The sequence below is a fragment of the Barbus barbus genome, assembly GCF_936440315.1.
Source record: "Barbus barbus genome assembly, chromosome: 31".
NCBI classification, from domain to species: domain Eukaryota; kingdom Metazoa; phylum Chordata; class Actinopteri; order Cypriniformes; family Cyprinidae; genus Barbus; species Barbus barbus.
The window spans coordinates 10,734,954-10,747,432 of NC_136759.1; the positions used below are offsets into that span (position 1 = coordinate 10,734,954).

Sequence of the window (12,479 nt, forward strand, 5' to 3'; positions counted from 1 at the left end):
AATATGACCTCATAGTAATTGAGACTATATGGAACATTTAAGTAAACTTGCAAAAGAAAAAATCAAAACTGATGGAAATGCTGAACTATCTAGTATGCAATATTTATTTTAAAATGTATGAATATAAAATAATATATAGATATGCTAAAATTTGTCAAGTGTCCCTAATGCAGATGTAGATTATCTATATGGATTGTTTAGCCTGTGAAAGGACTTTCCAAAGTCAAACATTTAGGCATTCCCAAAAGACATTTTTATTTGCTTTCTTGTTTTATTTATTTGGTTAAAGTTGGTTTTAACAGAGATGTTGCAGTTGTGCTGTACTTTTGTTCTTCCATATCCAGGATTACTAGAAATACAGCAAAACCAAACTCTAACAATTGTCTCGTTTACCACGATGAATCAAGAGATTGTGGAAATGTAGTCTTTTTAAATGCTGTTAAAGTTGATGAATTTAATCCACAGAGTATCTCTTATCATTTAGATTTCATTACAATGCCTTTGAAGTGAGGTTATAGTCAAGTCTTTTGACAACTTTATCAATACAAAATCATTAACTTCAAACCTCTGAAACATTTTTGCACAGGTTGTCTGGCCGTTTCTGAGGTGATAAACCTCTGATACAGAAATGTAGAGTAAAAATTGATTCCACATGTTAGACAGTAGGGTAACAGGGTTGAGGGAAACTTTTATTACGAACACTGGTATAATTAAATTGCCATGTTATACATGTACAGCAACTAACCGCTTTACAAAAAAGCAAGTAATACAATATCACATATATTTACACTTGTATTTATATACCTTCCAATTTTACACAAACGTATTTACAGGTGACAGATACATTGTTTACAGATGACCAATGCAATTAAAAATGTGGCAATGCATCAGACAAACACACATTTTGAATTATATAAAATAAACCACTTTTTTAGTCTGTTTATGAGGAGAACATAAGACAGTTTAATTACATATGCAATGTAAAAGGCTTAGGGGCTTGTCATGTGTCCTATCCGCCATCATGGCAGTCAAGACTGTGCCTTCATTATTGTCTTAAAGTTTTGACATCAGTCAGTTTTAGATTGGTAGTAGCAATGCAACATCTAAGATTCAAGAAAAATGAGTTATATTCTGATTATTCAGAGTAATGGATGCAAAAATAGACGACAAATCTTACTTCAAACACTCGATTGGGTCATTATGTTCCTTCATATTTTCAATTTATCTTAAACTGTAAATTTGACATGGACTGATTTGAAATTTGCCATTACGACATATAGAGAAGGAATAAAGATTTCCACAAGTCAGCATGAACGTACATTTTTGGATCTGCAGTATAGCACGTTGAAAAACATACGAAAATGTAAAATAAATCTACAAATGAAATGGAAAAATGACATTGATTTGGTCCCAATTTTAAGTGCGAAACATCTAGTATTTCAATGCAATCCTTTCAGAAACAAAATGAAAATTATGCATAAATATTCCATCCTCAAATATTTGGCAGGTACCCTTCTTTAGTAATACAAGTTTCCCTTTAATAATCATTTCAAAGAGACAATGTACTTGAGTCTGTTACTAGGTACACTACCATTCCTCCTTGTAGATTGGCATAATAATGGCAGAAAACATATTGCACACAAAAATCGCCCACTTTGATGGCCATTGTATGTTAAAGCCCTGCAAATGGCATGTTTATTCAAACTTATATGGCACAATTGTGTTTACTAGTTAGACGACGAGTGAGAAAACGATTAAATTAAATTCCAAAAACATGGTTACAAAGCTAGTGAGAACTCTATGGAAGAAAATTATTTAAGGCATACAACATAGATGAGACAGACATAAAACATACAAAATGGAGTTTACAACAGTTTCCCCTCACAATATTGCAAACTAGTCTTTGGTGCAATGTTACTATGTCAGCTTGTGGTGGGATTGGGATTCCTGTGCCGTACGGGAGCTGTTAATGAGACGGGAACAGGGGAAGGTAAAAGTGTGCACGGATATTTCCTGATCGCACACTTAAATCGTGCAATTTGTATACACACATAGTGTTCAACGAAACAAATAAAAAAACATATTGCACCACAGTGAGACGATGCTAAAACATGAATATTAATGCCAATTTGTTGTTTGATTTGTGCATTTTGGGGAAAAAAAGAATTGTTTTTTACGACTGATGATAACGATCGCAATGCAAACCTTCATGTGATCTCCGAAAACATTATCTACATTTACAGAATAAATATTTAGATGCTGCAATATGATATTCTCGTAGTTGATGGTCACATGGTACAGTTTACACCGTAGCGATGTAGCCATTATGGTAAATGTTAAAGCCGCAACACGTTTTCATAATTAGTACCTGTTTTCCCTTCCTTAGCAAGGTCTTGCCTATTTTACAAACTATACACAGCTGAAAACCCTGACAAAGGCACACAATGGATAAAATAAGAACCCAAAACATGTGATCATTATTATCGTCAATAGTATTGTACACATAATCTTGGATCGCCATCCAGATTTCAAGCCTGTGGATATCAGGACAGGACAGGCCGCGCGTCCATCCCGTATTAGGTCCGGGACAAAATGGAAAAAGGCCGGATGCCAAGCCAGGATAATGAGCCTGCGAGTCTCCACACAGTCGGTCATCTGTTTGCTGTAGTGGTTGATAAGATCAATTTCTCATTCTTGTGTTTCTTTCAGACATCATCGATGAGGACATAATATCTCAAGTTTGTGCAAAACAAAGAGTGGACGCCTCAATTGGACAGATTTAGCATTTTGATGTGGTCGGTCCCAAGACATTTTCGATGTTGAGTGCAACACGGAGTGTTCAGTGTATTCTCCTGAAGTAGTTTGTTTAGGCAAGTGTGTGGCAAGCTTCAACTGGTATTAAAAAAAAAAAAAAACACTTAAGCGGTTCGTCAATGAAGGAACCTTGTTAACTGGACGACGGAAAGAAAAAAGGTTCGAGAAGAACGATGGCCATGGAGTAGGTAGAAAGGCTTCAAATCTTCTCAGACGATCTTCTTGATGCTTGGCCGTTTGAAGCTGCCTGCACTGCGCTGCTTCTGCACCTGGCTGGCTGACCCGTGTCGCGCTCGCCCACTGGTGGAGAGAGTCGAGGTGGGAGAAATCTCTACGTTCTCCTTGTCAATGCCTGCAGGAGAGAGATGTTATGTAACACCAGTCGAACTGTTGCCTGTTTCTAAACTGAATCAATTACCTTCACAATAATGGTTTAATCTTAATTTGCGTTTATCAAATGTAAAACATTAACTTAAGCGTTTGGTCAGGTTTCACAGACATATGTTTTGCCATGGAGTCTGGCTATAAGTACACAAATTGAACAGCAGGTGTCTCAGTGCACTACATTATCACACAGAGGAGAAAATCTCATGCAGGGATCCTGTGAGCATTCATGATACGAGACATAAGTGTGCCTGTATTATTATATTATAGTTATTATTATATTATATACTGTATATTATTAGAAGGCATATACCAGCATTACTATTCTCACAGGTTCAAATTTACAAACTGTAAACTATAAAAGGCTTTTCAAAACTCGGTTTAAAACTGGGTTAATGTCTTTTATGAGATTTCACACTTGTAATTTTTAAGGCCACACTGCTTTAAACTCTGGGTTATGATGCCTTTAGCTGGGTGCTAAAGCCAAACTGTGGTGCCAAAATATACAACAAAGAAACAATGTGGTCCTGTAATAAAATATCAAGTTATTTAGCAACAGACTAACAGCCAACCATAAACTGCTTTAGTATTAATCAATTTAAATATAAAATAAAAAACTAATTAAATAACAATTTAATTTAACTTTTAATTAATTTCAATATTAATAAATTAAATTATTAATTTTAATAAATTTATTTAATTTTTTTTACATTATATAACAATAATACACATACAGTGCCTTATGACATATATAGGATATAGGCCCGGTTTCACAGACAGGGCTTAGACTAAACCAGGATTAGGCCATAGTTCAATTAGGACATTTAAGTAACTTTTATAAACGTACTTAGAAATAAATTAACATTACTGGTGTGCATCTTGAGACAAAACAAAGGCACTGATATATTTTAAGATCAGTGCAAGTTTCTTTCAGTTGAAACAGCTAAGATTTACATTTTAGTCTAGGATTAGGCTTAAGCTTTGTCTGTGAAACCAGGGGTCAATTAAGTAAGAAAATATTTAAACAAAATAAAATAATTAATCCTAACTATATTAAACTAAATAAAAATTGCTTAATATTTATAAAACATTTAACTAACATAATAAATATATAAAATAAAATGAATAAACAATTAAATAGAAATAATACATTTTAATGTTTATATTTTTAAGATATTTTTTTTAAAAGTAAAAAATGAGTGAGGCAAGTAACAATTCATATACAACATTTGAAATGGATCAAAAACTTTCATCAAACTTGTCCTAAAACTAAAATGCGTTTTTGTCTTAGGACAACTTTGATTAACTTTTTTTTGATCCACTTCATATGTTGACTACTGTATATTTATATACAGTATATATTTTTTTTTTTTTCGAAATTAAGACCTAAATTAACCAAGGGTTACAAATGACAATGGCCTAACAATTTCAAGCGTGAAAAGCCTTTCAGAATACCTTTAAAACTGCAAATGTTCTGTCCTCAGCTGCGTTCTTAAGTGTATGCTTAATTTCAGGCCCTTGTAATCTCTCTTCACACTTCCTGTTAAAGCAGCCCCTCTTGCTTTGATCTGACAGTAGCATCTACTACTGACTCCAGCAGCAGATTTACAATTCAAACACTGCGAATGGCAACAACTGCTATTTTCACACAACAGAGGTCGATGAGTACCTGGGAGGACGAGGTGAGGTGGGAATACAGCCGACTTAGAGCAAGGCAGACAGGCTTCACACAGAGAGAGTAGAGAGAAAAAGAAGAAAGAAAAAAAAAAAAAGACATGAGTGACATTCACAACTCAAAGAGGACAGGAAGGACAGATGAATGGAAGAAACAGGAAATAAAAATAAAAATGGCAGCTTAAAGATATCTCTAACTTTTTGCGTTTTACTCTAAATGTCCAACAAAAGCAGAGTTCTGCTGAAAAGTGAAGCTAAGCAGTAGCTGATATTAGCTCAAAATGCAGATTAAATCCATATCAAAAGGAGAAATTAGTGAGAAGGAATGCGATTTAGACATTCACTTGAGTGCTTGCAGGATCATCTAAAGACTTTGTTACATATAAATACTTCCGTTATGAATATACACCCTTTAATGGCCAATTTAAACTGAATAGTATTACACTGCCACCACTGAAAAAAAAAGTAAAGACAAGAAATATGCACTTAAATAAGTTACCACAGTTCGCAAACTATAGAACTGGACATTAATTGCCCAACACAGCTCTATAGTTTAGGTTTGTACCAGCTGTTTTCGGTGGCACCTCCTCTGTGGTTCGTGGATGGGAGAGAGTTGGGGACCGTCTATAAACTATGGGGCCCTCTGAACCGACAGCACATTCCCAATGAAAAGGAGACAGAATGCAGTGAGGTTAATGAAGATACAAACGCAAAGCAAAGGTGTCAAATGCACACACAACCACTGTCAAACCCCTGTACGATGGTCTACTCTAAATCTTGCACGTCTAGAGAAGCCCGACAAACTGTGAACTGGCGACGCTTTTAGAGGTCTCGAGATGTGAAAGTAGACAGAAAAGCACTGAAAACCGCAAACGCAGTGTGTTTCCAAATAGAGCTGTTACGGTGTTATTTTTGTATTGCTAGGGTATGTTACAACGACATCACATGTTAGCATTATCGTGACTCACGTAATTACATTTACGTGAACAGGTGTGAGTAGCTCAGGAAGAATATGAAGTGTGAAGTTAAGTGAGTGACTAACAACTAATTTGCGCCTGTGTGTGTGTAATGATGCAGGAAGTGAGCACTGACCTGGTGAGTGCTGTGAGGTGGCGAGAGACGTCATGGAGTTGGACAGGTTGAGGTTGGCCGTGATGCTGAGCTGGCTCTGGACGGTGGGCGGATATGGAGAGGTGGGTGTGCGCAGTGACTCCTCCCCTCCTTCTTCTTCGATACCAGGCAGGTAAGTGTCAATCAAAGCATCTAGGAACTTAACCACGAGCTCGGCATAGTCTGGAATTTGGGTTTGCTGTTGGAGAGAGTAAAAGCAGGAGTAACTATTAATGATTTAGCCTTATTTAACATCTTTGGGTCACTGGATATGACAAGGAAAACTGAGGGATATTTTTCACCCGTTTCGTCATTATGAATTCAAGTTTGATTACTCTAACCTTGAGTATGACCAATAGAAAGAGGGACAACATTTAATGACAGGAAAAACCTAGATATTTAGGATTTGCTGTGGTTATTCCCCTCCCCCCTTTATTGGCTGTCAATATCATTCAATACATTTTAGGGTTAGAGCCAGTGTGTGATATTTTTTGGGCAAGTTGACAGAAGTAGCCAGTGCTTACGTTCAAACTAGATTTAAAAAATTAGGTTTTGTTGATTTTTTTTTTTCATAAATAATCTGCAATAGTCTTGAAAGAATCAATCAGACTGCATTCAAAAATTATAAACCCGTTATTTTGTGCAAGGCAGCACAACATTTTCCAGGAAATTGCACAAATCCAGGTATGACTGCATATTAAAAACATAACCATAAAAAAATGTTTTTGCAAAGATGGTGGTAAATGAAAAAAAATTTCCTTTAAAATTTCCCAGCACACAGAAAAATGTTATAAAAAAACTAAGTAATAAATAATTAATAATACAATAATTTTAATTTATAGAATACATTTTATATAATAAGACCTGACATTTTGTGGTGAAGCCAGTTAAATTAAGCCTCATTTGAACTAATTTTATTGTTTTATTACATAAGATGAATTATAGAATTTGTTCTAGTGGTGTGACAAAGCTATGGGGAACAAAACCTGTCACAAAAACTAAAAATTCAAAGACTTTTCCCCCCAAAACATATTTCATAAGAATATAATTAAAATAATTATTTTGGAAAAAAAAAATATATATATAATAATAATAATAAAATATTATATATATATATATATATATATATATATATATATATATATATATATATATATATATATATATATATATATATATATAATAATAAAATATTATATATATATATATATATATATATATATATATATATATATATATATATATATATATATATATAAATAAAATTTAAAAGTAAGAAAATAATTTAAATCTGATAGCACATTACAGTAAAAATATTATCAGGGCAAGTAGAATTCTGGCCTGGCAAGGCTAACAGGGTGGGGGGACTTTTTTGTGAAAATATTTAATGAAAAATATATATATTTTTTTTCCAGCGCATAAAAACGTGTTTAAAAAAACAAGCAAAATAAAGGTAATTAAATAGTAATTAAAAAAATCAATTAATATAATAAACATTATAACAATGAAAATATTGGCAGGGCAAGTAAAAACCTGAATTACTGGTCTGAAAAGGCAGGATGAAACAGATCATTATTGCTGAGCCATGAAAGGAGGAAAACAGTTCCTTCAGTTAGGGATACATAAGAATACATTCATTTACACCTTTTTAAACCACAACAGAACTGTGGGAGAGTAAGAGGGCACAGACACAGGATGGGTGCGGGAGATGTTTGAGGAAGCCGTTTTGGTCAATAAATCTAAGAAGCTGCAGAGAGACCGCAGCACACAATTTCTTCCCTGCGCTCTATTGGAAAATGAAAAGTGTTTATGGGAACAGTTAATCATACCTTAGAGAAGGGCCCGGCAAACCTCCAAAGTCCGTTGAAACCGAAACCTGTGAGACAAAGAGAGAGGTGACAGCAGAGATGGATGACAGAGCAAGAAAGTGTTGAGTCAAAAGAAAAAAAGGAAATTAGTCAGACATCAGAAGCTGAAGTAACTCTAAACAAGACGTAAAAAAACAGTGTTGTTAATCAATTAAAAATTGTAATTATATGCAAAATCCATTTAATAATATATAACAGTCTATCAATATTTGCATTTAAAATTTTTTTTTAAATAATAGCACTAAATGAATATGATGATAAGTTGACAGTGCTACTTTAAAAACTTTGCTTTTTAGACTATGAAGCAAGCATCTGCCAAGAAATGTGTAAGTTAAGAAATGACTGGAGAGATTGGCTTTACTCTGCAAGCAGGACGGCTGGTATTGAGGAGGAGACTCCTCATGATAGACCACATTCTGAATGATGCCGTGGACGGGGTTCAGGAGGTTAGGGTCCTGGCACATGGAAAGGACGGTGCTTAACTTAGAGTCCAGAAGGTTGTGGCTATAATGGGTAAAAATTACACAGGCAAAATGAATATCAAACTACTGGACCAAAACTAATTATACAACAGACTGGATCATTTTCATGAATATTGCACAAGCTAATAAATGTAGATTATCTAAGTAGACCTAAAAAACTTATGTAGGTGTAGTACAAAACAATCACACACCACATTCTTGAAATATTTTTTTCATGGAACTCAACTGGCTAGTGGATTATTACTTGAAAATGTGGTTTTATATGCATGAGTAATGCATATAAAACCACATTTTCATGGAACTCAACTGGCTAGTGGATTATTACTTGGAAATGTGGTTTTATATGCATTACTCATGCCAAACACACTCATAGGTGTGCATCATGATGATTAGTGATTTGGGAATAGTATGTAGCTGTACATTACAGTAATGACACTTTCCTTATATTTTTTCAAAAATTACTCTCAGGAACTAATAAAAACTGTGTCATGGCATAGTTTCCATATCTAGTGTATGCAAAAAGAATTCAATTTCACGCAAACAACATTACAATTCAAAGGTTTGGGCTCTGTACGATTGTTATAAGAAATAATAATAATAGTTTTATTCAGCAAGGATGCATTCAATTAATCAAAAGTGACAGTAAAGTCATTTATAGTTTCGCAAAAGATCTCTAAATTTCAAATGCTGTTGTTTTGAACTTATTCATGAAATGATCCTAAAAAAATGGTTTCTAAAAAAATGTTTATTTTAGGCTTTTGCAGCATTCAAATTTGGCCAAAGCAGCTCAAACATGCTTGCTTGAAATGTTCCCTGATGAATGTTTATATGTGTAAAAACTAAACTAAAACTAAATTAATTCTTCTCATTATATAAAGTGATCATGACTCTTCAGAAGACTAGGAAATGTTTTGAAGAAAAAAAAAAAAACCTTTGATAGTTGAGTTTTGGGTAAACAGACTTTTAGTGGAGGGAGTGTTTTAAAGATGAACAAATCTCTTATGGGTTTTGAACGACATGAGGGCGAGTTAATGATGACAATTTCATTTTGGAGTGAACTAATCCTTTAACTACTTTAAACATTCAAACCTGTTGGATGTTTATGTGAACATTTCTCCCTGAAACTAATGAACTATTTTTAGCATGGGAAATAATAGGAGACTATTGGATCTTAAATGACTCGGAGAGATGTGTTGGTATGTAATATGGCAGACACTCACACTACTGGAAAGACCTTGGGGAACACCACACTGGCCTCAGCCAAATACTCGTACAGGATCCGCTGATGAAACTCATCCGTAGTGTATTTCACCAGTGTTGCCTGCGATTAAAAACAATACTTCACAATACAACAGCACATATAATATAAAAAAACATCAATGCAGAAAGAAAAAGATCTTGATTTCATTTTCTTGTGCTATACATAAGGGAATTGCAAAAAAAAAAAAAAACATTCACTATACAATTTCAAAGACAATTCCACCTGTAGAAGGATTTAAAGCACAAGTTCAAGTGCAAAGAAAGTAGTATGGAGCACACACCAGTACAGTAAGGAGCAGTGTCTGGATCTTTGGGTCTGTGAGGACGTTCTCGTCCAGGAGGACGTTGGACTCAGACACAGAAACTTTGCGTAAATGGGAGTTGGCTATTCGCTGAGTTTCTGGAAAAAAGAAGAGGTGTTGGCAATTCAACATCTCTCATTTCAAAGCCTAATTATCATTTACTGCACATAGATTAGCACTAGCCTGTAGCACAACACATTTAATTCATAATTGTAGAAAAACTCACCTATCTTATAGTCATTTTCAGAAACCCGTCTCATTTTTGGAGGCGTGGTGATGCCCGATTCCATGTCTGGTCTCTTTGGGGCTTTTGAGTCAGAAATCAGGTGATCGAAACTCTTTCTAGTGCCTAGAATAAAAATAAAAGCACTTAAGTATGAAGCTAAAGTAAAGCTACAGTATGTTTAAGAGCCTCTTAGAAACAATGAAGTCATCAGACCGCTAATACCCAGAAGTTTCTTCGCATTGGCCTGTGACGGTTGGCCCATGTCTACGCTCATGGATTTGCGTGGGCGAAGGCTGGTCTGCCCCATTGCAGAGTATGGAAGTGCAAGACTGCGTTCTGACACTTTCGGAGAAGCCCAGGGCTGGTTTTCACGCAGTAGCCTGACACATAAGAGAGTGTGAAATTCATCAAGCAGCAAAAAAAAAAAAAAGCAATTAAAAAAAATCTAAATAGTGTGGTTGGAAATACAAGTAAATAGGAGAATGAAAGCAGAAAATTCAAACCTGTTTGATAAAAAATTCTCACCTGCATCCAGGTTCAGTGTCGTACACGGAGTACATGTCCATGGGAAAGTTCTCCATGGTAACTTCTGAGAGCAGTAATGATTTCCTGTGCTTTAGACTGCAACGGCTCCTCACCTCCTCAGATACTGTGAGCAAAGCTGTACACAAACATATAGTTTAGAGGTTTCCATCTGAATTTAGATGAATTTCTACTTCATAACAGGTTGTGATAGTTAGCTTAAGGTTGTGCTGGCTTTAATGTACCTGCCAGATAGGCCACACTCTGCGTGTTCACCTCAAACTTGTCACAGCTACGGTGTTTTCCCACAAGGCCCAGGAGCGTATGAAGGATACGAACTGTTCTGGCCACAGTGGTGGAAGAGGGATGTCTGTATCCTACAAGAAGAAAAGACAAATATGAGGAACCAGACACATGGAAGACCTTTAACTGATGAACTGCAAATGCTCAATGTGATCAATTGTTAAAACTGCTCAATACATTAACTGGTCTGTTCATACAACAGTAATGCACAAATTCATCAACCTAGAAGAGTGAATTAAATTTAAAAAAGGGGGAAAAAAGTTATTATAAATCAGGTTAAACATGGATAATTAATATTATTTTTATTATTATTTAGTTTTTATTTTATTTTGCAATCCTTGTCAGCCCTTTAATTCATTTAATCAACCCTCTAAATATTTATGTAATATTGTGCCAAAAAAAAAAAAATGTGTTAAACCCAATTTATAATGATAATAATAGTTTTAAGTCAAATTAAAATACAGCCATGTTGATCCTGATTTTTTATTTTGTATTATTCATTTGTACAAAGCAGCCAATGGATATTCCAAATGGAAATATTAAAACTACAGTGTGATCCATTGATCTTTTAATCATTACCTTTGAGTAAGTGCCCCACTAATGCAAAGTTGAAGTTGGAGGCAAAGTTGAGTCCCACAAAATGGTCCATTTGTTTACAATGCCATTCCAGAGGCTTCCGTATCTCCATGAAGACCTCCTCAGGACTCTATAAAGGGGTGGAAATGTTTTTAGTTTCTACCACTTTGATACTTTAGCTATCACTAATAATAATAATATCAAGAGTATTCAAAACACGTTTTGAGTCTGTGGTTGTCTAAACGTGGATTTCAGTCGGGCACCTTATCATTAAACACCCGGAGGCTGTCCAGTGTGTGCAGGTTCTGCTCCATTAAGGCGGTACCGGCAGAGTACAGATTCACTTCATCCAACTGAAGTACAGCCACAGCCACCCAGAACAGAGCTTTATGCATGGGAGAGTCCTGCAGATCATTAGACATGTACACACAAAACTATTAATACGTCAAGTGTCATTTCTGCACCACCAAACTGAATTGCAAAGATATTTTCAAGCTGTTTTCCCTAAACACCCATAGATGTATAAACCGAGAGAAGTAAATGAAAACAATTTTACTGCCGTGTTACATCAGCTGTAATAACGGCTGATGTTGTAATAATTTAATCTAGTATACAACATGACTGCACCTGATCGAGGAGAGGCTGTAGTTTTGTGAGAGCGATGACGGTGGCCTCAATGAGAACCTGGCTGTTGTAATTATCCGGCCCCTTTAAGCAGCTCTCCAGCCCCTGTGCAGGAACAGCATTAATCAGACAGAGCGGCGGAGCATGACGCCAGCAAATAACATCTACTCATTTAGTCTTGTGTAACTTTCCCAGGAACTGATTAAATGCATTTCTCAATACTGTATACATTTCCACAGTTATCAAAATAGATTTGAAGTTGTCCAAACAGAATGTTTTTAGATGATTTTATAAAAATAAATGGGCATCTTAATTTATTAACTACATAATACAC

At 35.1% G+C, this 12,479-nt stretch overlaps 1 protein-coding gene across 4 annotated transcripts in view; it reads right to left on the reverse strand.

Moving 5' to 3' along the window:
* Positions 1-658: 658 nt before the first annotated feature.
* The window catches only part of nf1a (neurofibromin 1a), a 68,382-nt gene continuing 56,561 nt past the window's right edge, over positions 659-12,479 (reverse strand). For 2 of the 4 annotated variants that reach the window (XM_079388287.1, XM_079388289.1), the window contains 14 exons: positions 12,149-12,250; positions 11,785-11,925; positions 11,525-11,651; positions 10,888-11,019; positions 10,646-10,781; positions 10,343-10,500; positions 10,121-10,243; positions 9,874-9,992; positions 9,553-9,653; positions 8,212-8,354; positions 7,812-7,858; positions 5,965-6,181; positions 4,868-4,921; positions 670-3,166 (listed from right to left, as the gene is read on the reverse strand). In XM_079388287.1, the coding sequence (XP_079244413.1) occupies positions 3,024-3,166; positions 4,868-4,921; positions 5,965-6,181; positions 7,812-7,858; positions 8,212-8,354; positions 9,553-9,653; positions 9,874-9,992; positions 10,121-10,243; positions 10,343-10,500; positions 10,646-10,781; positions 10,888-11,019; positions 11,525-11,651; positions 11,785-11,925; positions 12,149-12,250 (1,743 nt within the window). In that variant the 3' untranslated portion in view covers positions 670-3,023. Of the gene's footprint in view, positions 3,167-4,867; positions 4,922-5,371; positions 5,516-5,964; positions 6,182-7,811; positions 7,859-8,211; positions 8,355-9,552; positions 9,654-9,873; positions 9,993-10,120; positions 10,244-10,342; positions 10,501-10,645; positions 10,782-10,887; positions 11,020-11,524; positions 11,652-11,784; positions 11,926-12,148; positions 12,251-12,479 lie in introns of all 4 variants that reach the window. The other 2 variants (XR_013782537.1, XM_079388288.1) reach the window with 2 other exon arrangements.